The sequence below is a fragment of the Anas acuta genome, chromosome 16 (genome assembly GCF_963932015.1).
Source record: "Anas acuta chromosome 16, bAnaAcu1.1, whole genome shotgun sequence".
In the NCBI taxonomy this organism is placed as follows: Eukaryota; Metazoa; Chordata; class Aves; order Anseriformes; family Anatidae; genus Anas; species Anas acuta.
In genome coordinates, this window is record NC_088994.1 from 16,509,206 (window position 1) to 16,522,874 (window position 13,669).

Genomic DNA, 13,669 nt, shown 5'->3' on the forward strand with positions numbered 1-13,669 from the left:
GAAAAGGCAGCACTGCAGTACCTGGCAGCAGATCTCTACCTGCACCTTCTGCAGGGCACAGCCCCGTGGTGCCACGAGCAGCTCCCCTGGCAGAGGGCTGCACAGGAACCAGCATGACCGAAGCATGACAGCGTGCCTCCCTTCTCAGCAAAGGGAATCCTGCAGGCTTCACATTTGCAGAACAAGAGAAAAACAAGCAGAAACCCAACCTGGAACCTGACTGCAAATTAAAACACCAACAGTTCAACAGAGATTTACCTTTACAGGGCTGAGGTATAAATTGTGCTGCAAAGCAAGTAAGTGACAGCACCATTAACAACAACTCTTCAGTGTTCTTCACCTCAGGTAAAGGAACACGAAAAGCGATTATTCTAATTTCATAATGAAAAGCCCACAGGAAAATCGCGTGTGGAGAGCTGTGAAGGCAGAGCCGAGCTGCGGGCAGCAGGGCCGCGCTGTGCTGCCAGTGCCACGCAGCCAGGCCCGGTGTGAGGGGCCCCGTCCTGAGGCCCAGCCCGCGCCTCCCCCGCCTCAGCCCGGCCCCGTTCCCTCGGCCCCGCCGCTGGGCACCGCGCACAGGCCGGAGCCTGCCCGTACTGAGGGAGCTGCACCCACAGGAGCCCCCGCAGCCCGGTGCCGGTTCCCGGTGCCCGGTGCCGGTACCTGGTAGCTGAGCAGCTCCCCCACGTCCATGGCTCCGGCCGGGCCCCGCCGCCGCCGCCGCCGCCCAACTGTCGCCAAGCCCCGGGGCCGCGCGACACCGCGCCGGAAAGCGAGCGGCGCAGGCGCGCTGCCGAGGTGCCGCTCCGCCGGAAAGCGAGGCGGGAAGGGCGCTGCCGCAAAGCGGCGCCACACTGCCGCAAAGTGGTGCCACACTGCCGCAAAGCGAGCGTGGAGCCACACTGCCGGAAAGCGAGGGCGGTGCCACACTGCCGTAAAGCGGTGCCACACTGCCGCAAAACAGAGCCACACTGTCGCAAAGCGGCGCCCCCCACCCCTAGCACGGGCAGGTCCCGGTGCTGTGCCCCCCGCCCCGGCCCCGCTCCATGTCCCCGCGGTCTCGGTGCGGCTGCCCCGTGCCCGCAGGGCTTAGGGCAGGGCGCGGGGGCTCGGTGCTGCCCGGTACCACAGCCCCGGAGCCGTGTCAGGGCGCCTGGTCCTGCGGGGGGGGCAAACGGCGAAATAAAAACACGAAACCGAGCCCGGGGCCGGGGGGCGGCAGCAGCTGCCCCACAGGCTCCGGGGGTGCGGGCACGGGGCACGGGGACACCCCCCAGAGCCCCAGGACACCCCCCCAGAGCCCCGACCCCTCAGTGAAGCAGCCCCCCCCCAGCCCTAATTCCGAATAAATCCATGTGCCCCCGGTCCCCCGGTGATTAACTAAACACACTGCGGCCCGCCGAAATTGAATTAGTGCTGTGCGCTCAGCCGTTAGGGCCCTCCCCGCACCCTGCATATTAATGAGGGGTTATTAAGAAATGTAAATGATGCCTCAGGGGGCTGGCAGCGCGGGGGGGGGCGCGGGGCGGCGGGGGCTGCCGTGACAAACCATTAGGAAAACAGCCTGATTGAAGCCACTTTTTAATTATGTCAGATCTTGCTCTTTCGTGGGTGCAGCGGTGTTTCCGGATGCTTTTCGGTTTTATTAAAATGAGAAAAAGGGAACAAGTTATAACTGGAATGTTAAATTAGCATTTCCCAAGCAGAAAATCCGCAGCCCTTGAGCAACCCCTGGGTGGTGGCGGTGGGGCCAGGGGCTCTGTGGGGCCGGGGGCTCTGTAGGGCCGGGCCCCTGCCCTGAGGGGGGTCCCGCTGCCCCCGGCTCCGCTCGCAGCACCACGGCCGGGTGTGGGGAGCAGGGACTCGGCCCTCGAGCTTTTGCCCCCCGGCACCGGCTTCATCCAGGCCTGAGCACAGCCCCACCGCAGCCCCCCCCCAGCCGCCGGTTCAGCATCGCTGGCCAGGGAGGAGTGAATGTGATAAAACTCATGCATTTTAACAGGGCCTCGCAAGCGCTCCCCGCGCCGCAGAATAAAAGCTGACAGGTGCAGCTGAGTTAATCAGAGTGGATAATGGAGGGAAAGAAAGAAATCTCACACCAAATTGCTGCAGAAATCATGAGCCTGGGCTCAAAAGTATCCAATTAAATGGGGATGAAGCTTAAAGGGGAAGGCCGCGGGGCTCCGAGCCCGCCGCTGTGCACAGCCGGGAGGAGGCCCCGGGTTTCGGCAGGGGCCGTGTCCCACAGGCAGGGGGGTGTGGGGGGACCACGGCAAAGCTGCCCCCTGCCCCGGGCTGTGCTGCCACAGGAGATGGAGCCTCTCATTTCAGTGAGAGGAACGGTCCCATCCCGGTGCCATTCCTCCAAAAGTCAAAACTGGACCAAAACTTCTTGATTTGGTGCCCATGGGCCCAGCACAGCTGGAGCTGCTGCGGCCCCTGAGGAGCACTAAGCCCATCGCGCCGACGGCTTCGGGAGGGCTGGGCTCTCCGACAAGCTAAAAGATGTGCCTTTAATGTAGTCAAGGCCCATTACTGCGGCCGGTGGAAATCTGCTGGCACTATAGCAGCTTTATCACGGATAAATCAGCCGGCCCGGGATGGTGAGCGCGTACAGGAGTTTGTTAGTATTCAGGTCTCTCCGCACTGATAGCTTCATAACTCCAGACTTGCCTCTTAATTGCACCCGTAAGTGTTGAAATTACTGAAGGGTAAAATGCAAATGGGCTGTAACCTTTCCGGAGCTCACCCCAGCACCACCGCGCGCGGCTCTGTGCCGAAAGGGAGGCGCTTGTGTTTTTTTCCCTTTCTCTTAATTGCCCGTAGAGCTGTGCGAGTCCTTTCCAAGGCCTCGTTACGGGAGAGGAAAAACCCTGCCTGTGGCCGCCAGCAGCTTTCACCCACACAGAGAGAGGAGAGGGGCTGTGGGGGGCTCCTCGCAGCCCCCTCGGGCCGGCCCCACCACGATGGGGCTGGGGCAGCCCCGGGGAGCAGCGGCACACGGAGCCAGGCTGGGAAGCAGCCTTTGCACGTACTCACTGCCCTGTGCCCGCACCACGTCTGGTTTGTAGGATCCGGCTGTGCCTCTCACAGAGAGCCACGGCCCCACCACACACACTGCAGCAAATGGAGAGACCCCGCTGTGCCCGGCGTGCCGGCCTCAGAGCCCGGTGGCACGGTGCGGGCACACAGTGTGGCACAGCACAGCCGGGCACCGTGCCCGTGGGGTGCCGGGCACCGGGCAGAGCATGCCCCAGGCCCAGCAGCACCGCAGGGCGATGTGGATGTGCCGGTGCAGGCGGGAGAAGCCAGCTGTGGAATTGAGGCTAATGAGAAATTCATCAACCTGCGGTTTTGCAGGCGGTGTGGGGGGGAACAGGGCCCAGCTAATTAAGGGGCAGCGACCTGTGAAATCAGGCTGGGGTGTGCGGGGCTGGCCAGCGGGCAGGGGGCCGGGGGCGAGGTGCCGGGGAGGGGTGCTGGGGACGCCGGTACCACGGCCGGGCTGCCTGCCCTGCCCGCGGCTGCTGCCTGCCCACACCGGTGCCGCTCGCTGTCCCGGCACAGCTGGAGCCTGGCGCCGAAGTGGCACCTTATTTATGGCTCTGCTTCCCCGAGTTAAACTCCAGAAAGTGTGACAATCAAAATTAAAGATTTCTCCAGAAAGCCAGCCTGGGGGGAAATCACTGGTGAGGCCGACGGAGATTTCCCAACGGTGACTTTTAAATTAAAGGGGAAAAAAAAATTCTTTAATTTGGCGGCGTGCTTGGGATGCAGCTCACTGGGCACGTTATTATCCAGCTCAGCAAACGCTCCCAGAATTCGCTCACGCTCCAAATTGCCGATCTCTCGGCGAGGCAGCGCCTGCCTGGGCTGCGCCTGCGTGCACCTGGCTGTGCCCCCAGCCCCTCCCGGCTCCCCCCGCAGCACAGCGGCCGAATCTCGCTCCTGCCCAGGGCCAGCCCTGCCCAGGTGCTGCAGCCGAGCCCCAGCCCTGCCCGCGGCCCCTCCTGGCATTTAGTGCTGCAAAATAAAATGGACCGGGGGGGCCACGTGTGGCAGCCTGGTCGGGCATGTGTGCGTCTGCCTGCCCGTGCTCGCTGCTAACAACTGTTAGCCCCTAATGAGGGGCTGGGAGGGAGCAGGGTGCAGACAGACACACTTTCTGTGCCAGCAAAGCACACGGACTCTAACACTGGCTGCAGCTCAGGCACTGGCTGTGCCACGGCCTCCTGCACCCCGTGGTGGGGACGGTGCTGCCCGGGGGCCCCATGACGCTGCCGTGCATGGTTCACCCTCCTGCTGGGGCCAACATGTGCCCTGCATGGACAGATCAGAGGCACCCGCATGCCCGGGACTTGGCCTCCCCACACTGCTCCGCAGCCCTGCAGCACGGTGAGCCCTGCGGCACAGCCAGGCACCGCGGCTCTGCACCACCTCCATGCCACGCCGGGGACGTGCCCCCTCCTGTGTCCCCACAGGGCAGCCCCAGGGCCTCCCCCACGCCCCATCGGCAGGGACACGACCCCTGCAGCCCCTTGCCCGGGGGTGCCAGCAGTTCCCAGGCCGAGGCGGGGGCTCGCAGGGGGCTTCACTGCCGCAGCCCACGCAGCTGCTGCTCCTCCCGGTGCTGGGGGCTCGTGGCACGGGGCCAAACCGGAGCGCAGGGCGTGGGAGCCAAGCCACGAGCACAGAGAAGCCGGCCCGGGCCAGCCAGCCCCGGCACAACACTTCTGCCTTCCCCCCGCCCCTCCGAGATGAAGCAATGAAATTATTTTTCTACTTGAGTAGTTTTCAATTTAGATTAAGAAAAATCTGTGCTCCGTTAGCGACGCTGCAGTAAATCACAAGCGAGCAGCACTCCGCAGCTGACAGCCCGATCGCTTATCGGATGCAAACCTTTTTTCACGTTGACAGGCTCCAAGTGTGACATTGAGCGAGGGCAGTGGCACCCGATGGGGCGATGCCGCGCGGGAGGCGCCCCCCGCACGCACCTCGGCGGCTGTGCTGCAGCCGGCAAAAATGCCCCGGGCATGGGGGCTCCAGCAGCACGGGGCCACCACCACCCCCCAGCGGGGCTCCAGCAGCTTGCTGCAAAACTGCCAGCAGCCAAAAAGAGCAGGGTGGGGGAAACCCAGCGCCAGGCTGTGTTTAGAGACCCCACCTTGGCTCTCCTGGGGTCCCAGCTTGCAGACCTTGGGGTTCCACCTCACCACGTTCCCACCCATCTGTGGGGCAGGGGGCTCAGCCATCACGGGGCAGGGGGGCTCAGCCAAAACGACCACACGCTCACCTGCCCATCACACGGCAGCGACACGGCCGCACTGTGATGGTCCTCATCGCTGGGAGTGGGTCCCCATTGTGGGTCCCCATCGTGGGTCCCCATCCCTGTGCACAGCTCCGCACTGCCGCCAGCCCTGTGCCAGCACCCTGCAGGAGAGTGCCCGGGCTGGCACCATCAAAAGGAGCATTTGACAGCACACAAACCTTTTTTTTTTTCCCCTCTGGTTCTTCCAGCTCGTTTATCGCCTCTGCAGGGCAAGCAGAGCTGTCATTGCCTGAACCTCACTCATCCGTTTAACCTTGGGGGAAGGAACGCATTTGTGCCAGATAACATGCATCAGATGGTGGCACGGGGAGCGCCTGTAGCTGCTGGGCCTGATGGATGGGCTACACGGGCCTCGCCTGACCTGTGCTTGTATGTTATCTGCATTGCTGCAGGAGGCTTTTCATCACGCCGACAGCTCCAGCATCACCTGCCTGGCAGCGGCTCCTCGCCAGGCGCCGGCAGCAGCGGCCAGGAGGGGCCCGGCCACGTGGCTGGGGCCGGCACCGCGGCACCACGGCCCCCACGGGAGGCGGCGAGCTGGAGTGAGGGGCTGAGACGCTGCGGGGCCCGGGGCAGGGCTGGCAGGCTGTGCCTGCACCGTGTGCCCGGCTGCGGCAGGGCTGGAGCAGCCGGCGAGGGACGGCGCTGCCTGACTCCATCTCCATCCCTCCGGGCGAGGACCTGGCTCCTGCCGGGGAGCCCACGCCGCAGGGAGCAGTCACGGCTCTCACCCACGGTGTCGGCAAGCCCCGGCTGTGCTGCTCCGGGGGCCGTGTGCTGTGCCCCACGAGGAGCTGGCTCCAGCACGGCACCGGGGCTGCAGACACTGCCCGAGCAGAGGCGAGCGCAGCTCCCGGTGCCGGAGGCGGTGGAGCAAAGGCTGGGAATAAACGACTGTGTTTATGAAGCCCGTAATGTAGCCAGCAAAATCAGTCACTCAGCACAGCGCCGCCGCGCTAATGGGAGGTTATTTATGGCACTTCCCTGCTGCTGCAGGAGCTCGGCAGCCCCGGCTGCCAGACCTCGCGCCCTGGCTCAGGACCCCCCCCCCCTGCATCCTGCACCCTGCGCTGGAGCTGCCCGGCCTGGGGGGCCCAGGGAGGCGGCGGGAGCTGGGGACAGACGGGGGCTCTGCCACAGCCCCCCCCCGAGCTGGGGCAGCAGCAGGAGCAGCTCCAGACACTCACGGAGGGGCCGTCCAGGGGGGGCACCACCCGTGCCGGGGAGCCTGGAGCCTGAGGCAGCCCTGCCAGGCGGCCGCGGTGATGGGCACGGAGGAGCAGAGGGGCGGGGGGAGAGGCCAAGCTGTGGCACTTGTCCTTTGGGTGACATTTTGCCAATGAGGGGTCCTGTGACAGTGACGGAGAGGGTACGGAGCTGGGCAGCGCAGAGCCCAGTGACAGATTAGTGCTGCCAAGCGCCGACACAGAAGCCATTTGGTGTGGGGAAATGATAGATGCTAACACTAATTTTAAACACAGGCAACCGAATTCCTCCAGACAGTCGCGGCGCTGAGGATTTAGGGCACAGCTGCTGGGTTCAGATAAGGTGTGAAATCAGCCCGGCGTGCAGGGTGTTACTTAATAATGAGCGCCTCGTGATGGATGGGGGTGTCGCAGCGATATAACCTCCGCGTTTGGAGCCTTCCAGATCTCTCGCCATCAATCCCGGGCCCTGCCGTGGGGAGCTGGCCCCACTGGGAAGGCCGGGTGGGCACCAGCCCTGGGGGCACAGCGGGCAGGGCCCCCCCCAGCACCTACAGGTGACCCCACTCTCCACATCCCTGGGGGTGCAGCCCCCCAGCCCCAGCTCTCACCGGTGCCTCCAGCTCCTCACCAGAGCCAGGCACAGAAGCGCTTTGTGCTCTCCCTCCTCGGGCCGGCTGTGCCTCGTCTCAGGACGTGCCCACGGGGATGTCAGCATGGTGAGGGCTGCCATCGCATCACTCACTGCCTGCACTGTGTCCCCCCGCTGTCCCAGGATGGCCCCATCTGGGGCAGGGGGCTCTGAGCCATGCGGGCAGCGTGGGGACACGGCGCCAGCCCCAAATATTTATGGTGAAAGCAATGCTTGAAGTGGCAGGCGCCGTGCTTGTCTGTAGCATTTAATCTCTCTTCTGACCTTATAAAAAAATCTCTTTGTGTTGAGATTTTAAATTCAGTTCTTAAATCACCCACCACAGGCTTCACACTGTATTAATTTCTCCCGGAGCAAACGGGTTTGGTGCCTGCTCTGTTCCAGTGCCACCAGCACCAGAGCGGGGGGGACGCGTGGCGCTTCCAGCCGTGGCAGGAGGAAGGGACGCGCTGGGGACGCCGGGCACAGCTGCGGCTGCAGCCCGCGAGCCTCCAAATGAGCTCGGCAGCACGCTGCCACTGATTTGGAGGTGATTGCTGCAGAGGTGAAGCATGGTCAGCTCGCCTCATTATTGTGCAAATTGCTAGAAATGCAAATCTTCGGGTGCACCTGGGGGAAAATGTATTAATAATATTACTCCTGATTAAGGTCACAGGGCACTTCTTGCTTGTACAGCGAAGCCTGGGCTCCCTTTCCTCTTCTGAATCTAATCGCTGGTTTATTTTTATAGCAGTGACTTTGGAGTCCTTAGGAGATACTTTATATTTGAAAATCCTCTCTTGCAATCACTTGACAAAGCCCAGGCTGAAGCACGGGGCTCCCCTGCTCGCTGCCTCGGGATCCTGCCAGAGGCATCAGCGGGACCCCTGCGGCACGGCCCAGCCTGGGGGGCTCTGGGTGACGCTGCAGGGGGACGGCAGCTCCGCCTGAGCATGGCACAGCTTGGCACAGCTCGGCATGGCGTGGTGTGGCACGGCTCAGCATGGCACGGCTCAGCATGGCTCAGCTCAGAACCACCAAGCACAGCCCCTGGTCACTGCAGGGTCCGAGCCCTGGCACGCAGGGGCCATGGGGCCAGTATGGACCTGGGGCGAGCCTGCGATCTGCTGAGTGTGCACGAGCAGAATGCCAAAGCTCCGCTGATTTATTGCTGAGGAAATGCTTAATTTAGGCAATGTATTTAAAGGAACTAATTAGAATTGTATTAATATTTATGGGCCTTATGGAGAAGCTGATAGTCACTATTTGCGGGTATTAACTGTTATCTTATGCCAGGCAGGACCGTGGTGTTTGGAGGCGACTTTAATTGTGGTGAGGGCAATCAAGATCTCACCCAAAGCCTGTGACAACAGCCAGCCCGGGGCTGCACATCAAAGCCACGTCTGCAGTGATAATGAACGTCCGCTGGAATTAATAACCCTGCCCGCCCGTCCCCCCCAGACACCTCCCTGCACGCGATGGGGCCGGGGACGTTGGGGTCCCGGTCGCCCTCCAGCCCCCAGCGGTGGGGAGGAGCCACCCCCTGGGCTGGGGGCTCAACGGTGGAGCCTCTCCCGCACACCCCGCACGTGTGGATGGAACGAGCACGGTGCCCAGGCTGGACATGGTGCCTCCGGGTCCTGCCGGTGCTCCCGTCCGTCTGTCCTGCAGGCAGAGCCACTGAGCTGGGGGGGGGGCTGGCAAGTGGCCCCCGCAGCCCCCAGCCCGAGCGCCGCCAGCTCCCTGCCCGCAGAGCCGACCTCTCGCTATAGCAAAGTTCACATCAATTTTCCTTCCCCTCATTTGTCTGTAAACCATGAAGAAAAATCACCGCCGTCTGCCCACATCAGGCCGCCGCGGTGATGTATGGCTGTAATAAAAACCCCATTTTGGGAGGCCGCCTTCCCCGCACCGCCAGCCGGCACGCCACGCGTGGCCACACCGCTGGCCGGGACCGCGCCGCGTGGCACGGGGCCAGGGCTGCCGCCAGCCCGCGGGCAGCCAGCCCCCGCCGCAGCCCCCCCTGCCCAGCCCCGGCCCCCGTTATGGATGGCAGCTATTAGAGCTGCTATCGAGCACCGCGCTGCGCAGGCGGCCGGGCAGCCGCTGCCGCCAGCCCCCCTGGAGCCGCACTGAGGGGGGCGCCGAGCGCGGGGCGGCAGCAGGCAGCAGCCCCCCCACAGCCCCCTGGCACCACGCGGGGCTCAATGACAGCGCCGAGATGATTCGGCCCTGGAGACCCAGGAGTTCCCTCCTCATTTTCCTTCCCTGTGCCTTGGAAGCGCAGCGCCAAGTGTGCGGGCTGGGCTCCCTGCGCTGCGCCCGCAGCCTGGGGCTGGCACCGGGACACTGGGAGCTGGCACTGGGACACTGGGGGCTGGCACTGGGACACTGGGAGCTGGCACTGGGACACTGGGGGCTGGCACCAGGACACTGGGAGCTGGCACTGGGATACTGGGGGCTGGCACCAGGACACTGGGAGCTGGCACTGGGACACTGGGGGCTGGCACCAGGACACTGGGAGCTGGCACTGGGACACCAGGAGCTGTCCCCGGGCTACCAGTCCCGTACCAAGGAGCAACCACAGCCCAGGCTGGGGCTGAGCCAAGAGAGAGGAAGCTGGGTAATGAATGGGCACTTCCAGGAGGTTTTCGTCTTTTCCGTTTCGAGTTCCTCACCATCTCTGTGTGCAGAGCTTGCCGGTGGTCAGAGCTGGCGTGGCGTGGGGAGGGCACAGGCCCGGCCGTGTCTGTGTGCTGCGGGGCTGACACAGCACAAGCCCACCCCCTGCACCCCCAAATGCACCTCCCCGACACAATCCCTGTGCCCAGCCCTGGGCATCGCCCCCCCGTTTGGCACCAGCCCCTGGTGTCCGTGAGCAATGCTCGTCCCTCCCACGCCACTCCATGGCCGTGGCCCCCCACCCCAGCAGCTCGCCTGCCTGGAGAGCAGCCTCTGTGCCAGCACAGCACCGCCAGCCCTGCTCTGTGGTGGGCTCGGGGGGCTCAGCCCCCTCCCCACAGCCTCCCCAGGGTGTAGGGGGAGCAGGACGGTGCTGGGGAGCATGAGGACACGTGGTGCCACTGGTGGCCCCTGGACGCAGTGGGAAGGCAAGAGAGAGATGGCAATGATGCTGCAAGCCAGGAGTCCTGGCGGCTTTATTGAGAGGGCAGGGGGCAGGGGCTGACCCCGCTGCAGACCCGGCCGGGCTGTGTGTCCCTCGGGGTCACTCGTTGGTTCTCCCTGGGAAGAAAGGAAGGGCAGTGAGCAGGGCGTGCGGGCAGGGCTGAGGAGCTGTGGGGGCTGCTGCCAGCCCCATGCTGCAGCACAGCTCCCCCCCAGCACCGAGGGCTGCCCCTTCTCCAGCCCCCGGCCCACCAGGGACATGGAGCGGGTGCCCCGAGGAGGCAGCAGCATCTCCTGGTCCCGCTGTTGTGCCACAGCCTCCCCGGAACCCCACGGTGCCAGGGGAAGGGAGCGGCCACGGCTGCCGTTCAACCACCAACAGCCCCAACCGCCCGTGGCTGTGCTAGGAAACAAGTGTCACAACCCAGCGAGCACCCACAGGGTGCTGCCTCCCCCTCCAAGCCCCCCCCGGTGCCCGCCTCGCGCCAGAAGCGTTGGGCACAGAAAGGGGAAGGCAACCTGCAAGGAGCGCGCCTTTTTTCCGCCCCTCCTGTGCAGGCTGAGAGCCGTGGATTGGCTGGTTTAATTTTGATAATCAGGCTGCGAAATTATTATTACTAACAGTATCGCCCAGTTCTCACCAGAGACAAGCCCAGCTCCCAGGACGGGGCTGCGTGCTGATGGAAATCACCCAGCAGAAAGGCACAGGGGTCCCTGAGTGCGCAGCCACTGCCTCCCTGCTGCGGGCAGGGGGGGTCCCACCACGGCACAGCCCGGCTGCAGCAGGCGGGTGGGGGGTGGGAAGGGGCTCGGGGCTGCCCAGCGCCCACAGGCTCGAGGCCGAGACCCCCGGGGAGAGCCAACCCCAGGCACCAGCAGCCCAGAGAGCAGCAGGGCACGGGGAGGGGTGAGTGGCCCCAGGACCACCACGGCACCGGGACCTGTGGGGGTGCTTTCAGTGGGTTCGTGCAGGGCAGCTCTCAGCAGCAGCCGCCTGCACGCTCCGTTGCCCTTCACATCCTTCAGGACTGCTGCTCGGCCCCCACCCACACCTCCCCGGAGCTGGCTGCGCAGCAACACGGCTCCACGCTCCCACCCTGCCACCAGCCCCTGGGCAGGGGCAGCCCAGTCCAGCCCAGTCCAGCCCAGTCCAGCCCAGCGCCCTCCTCTCACCCCGCTGGCAGACCCGCTGGCACTCCCCCAGGGTCTCGAAGTTGTTGGCGTTCCCCCTGCAGCCCCCGTAGAGGAACAGCCGGCACGTCCCCGTGGCAGGGCTGTAGGCGTAACGATAGAAGAGGCCCAAGCACGGGCCGCGCTCCGGGGGCAAGTGGCAGATGTCACTTCGGAGCATGGGGCTGGAGATGAGAGCAGGACACTGGCGGCAGCCCCAGCCCCAGCCCAGCAGGGAGGCAGCGGGGCTGTAGCCCCTCCGTCTGGCCGGGGCCATGCAGCCGAGGCTGCAGCCCGTGAAGCAGCACTTGTCTCTGCCGGGACAGTCGCTGTCGTCGCTGCAGGTGCTGTTGCAAGGGAGTAAGGTGTACCGCAACCTTCTCTTGGGGCAGACTCCTGGTTTGGCTGCGGGGAAGGAGAAAGACTTTTGTGTCCACGGGGTCTGTCCGGGCCACGGACCCCTCCCGCGAGGCTCCTGGCCACCCTTACCTGGCACCGGGCTTGTGCAGTGGACGTGGCAGGCCATGCTGCAGCACTTGCCGTTGCCCTCGCAGTCGCTGTCGCTGCTGCACTGCACCAGGCAGATGCTCATCATGTCGGAGTTCACCCGTGGGCAGAAACCTGCCTTGGCTGGGGGTGCCCGGTGGGGTCAGGGCCCTGCCAGCCCCTCCCCGCCCGCACCCACACCCAGCCCAAGCCAGCCCCAGGTTCTGCAGGCAGGGAGCAGTGGGCACCCCTGGGTCCCCCCACCAGAGGGGCTGAGAGTGGGGGAGATGGGGTGCAGGGGCCGCACACCAGCCCTTGTGGGGGATGCCCCCGCAGGCAGAGCTCGGAGGAGCCCAGACCAGCGCATCCCAGCCCCGTGCCAGGACGGGGTGCAGGGGCTGGCAGCACCCAGCTCACCCCCACCCAGAGAGCAGAGCACGGGCTCCCTCAGGGCCACAGGGGGCTGCAAGGGGACGGGACCCCCTCACCTCCAATGGGCATCCTGCACTCCATTCCACAGCCGTTGCTGCAGCAGAGTTCGCTGCCCGGGCAGTTCTCATTCGTAGAGCAGAAGTTGCCGCACTTGGTGCTGGAGGTCCTCCTGGGCGCAGGGCACTCGCCAAACTTCCCTGGGAGGGTGAGGGGGGGCGGTTACAGCAGGCAGGCAGAGCCCCCAGCCCAGGCACAGCCCCCCAGGCCGGCCCCTGCAGCCAGCAGGTCTCGTGCTGCCCTTGGCACCCTGTGCCCAGCAGCGGTGCGGGTACACGAGGTGATGCAAGGCGCCTGCTGGAAACGCCGCTGCTCTGGGAGCCACTGGAGGTGCTCCAAACCCGCCACCCCCCCGTATTCCAGCACTGCAGCATCTGCCCTACGAACTGGCTTTGGGGTCTAGAGCAGGTTTTCCCCTTGTGCCAGCAGTGGGGACAGCCCGGGCTGGACGCAGTGACCCCAGCTCTGACCCCATGGCCTTGCCCTGAGCGGGGGGCGAGGGGCAGAGGGGCCACACGATGACCGAGTCGTTGGGGTTGGAGAAGACCTCGGGGACCGCCTGCTCCTTGTGGCCATGTCCCCACCGCACGGCCCCGCGGCCTCACCTGCCAGGACGAGCTCCGGGTCCAGCCGGCACTCGGCCGGCGGGGCCAGGAGGGCCACCAGCAGCACCAGCGACAGCAGCGACAGCAGCGACCCCGGCTTCATGGTGCTACCCTCGCAACACCCGCGCCCCGCGGAGCTTTTGTAGAGCCCCGAGCCCTGCCCCGGGCCTTGCGCAACGCGCACCGGGTCCTGCCCCTCCCCGGCACGGGACAGCACCGGGCACGGCACGGACCGGCACGGGACGGCACGGGGCATAGCACGACACGGGATGTGTCACGACACGGGATGTGGGACACGGGGCACGGCCCGGCACGGGCACAGCACGACACGGGACACGGCACGACACGGGATGTGGCACGACACGGGACACGGAACAAGGGACACGGGGCACGGCCGGGCACGGGGCACGGCGCGACACGGGACATGGGACATGGGACATGGACACGGGGCACGCCTCGTCCCAGCCCGGCCCGGGACACAGCCCGTGGCACGGCCCAGCACGGGCGGGCAGAGCCGAGCAGCGCCCCCGCCGCCCCCGCGCCCGCTTTGGCGGAGCAACAGCCTCACCTGGCGGCTGCACAGCGGGGCGCGGGCGAGCAGCACCGGGGCACGGCAATGCACGGCTCG

At 65.3% G+C, this 13,669-nt stretch overlaps 2 protein-coding genes across 2 annotated transcripts in view; both read right to left on the reverse strand.

Annotated features, from left to right (window-relative positions):
- Positions 1 to 822, reverse strand: part of CTNNBL1 (catenin beta like 1) — a 46,021-nt gene extending 45,199 nt beyond the window's left edge. Inside the window, exon 1 of the mRNA XM_068700294.1 lies at positions 664 to 822. Coding sequence (XP_068556395.1) covers positions 664 to 693 — 30 coding nt within the window. The 5' untranslated portion in view covers positions 694 to 822. The remainder of the gene's footprint in view (positions 1 to 663) is intronic.
- Positions 823 to 10,293: 9,471 nt separating this feature from the next.
- Positions 10,294 to 13,480, reverse strand: LOC137865477 (uncharacterized). Its single transcript, XM_068700573.1, has 5 exons — positions 13,042 to 13,480; positions 12,436 to 12,576; positions 11,951 to 12,091; positions 11,465 to 11,866; positions 10,294 to 10,408 (listed from the first exon to the last, which is right to left on the reverse strand). Exons 1-5 carry the CDS (start codon positions 13,295 to 13,297, stop codon positions 10,392 to 10,394), a joined length of 957 nt encoding a protein of 318 aa, XP_068556674.1. The 5' UTR covers positions 13,298 to 13,480; the 3' UTR covers positions 10,294 to 10,391.
- Between the last annotated feature and the right edge of the window lie 189 nt (positions 13,481 to 13,669).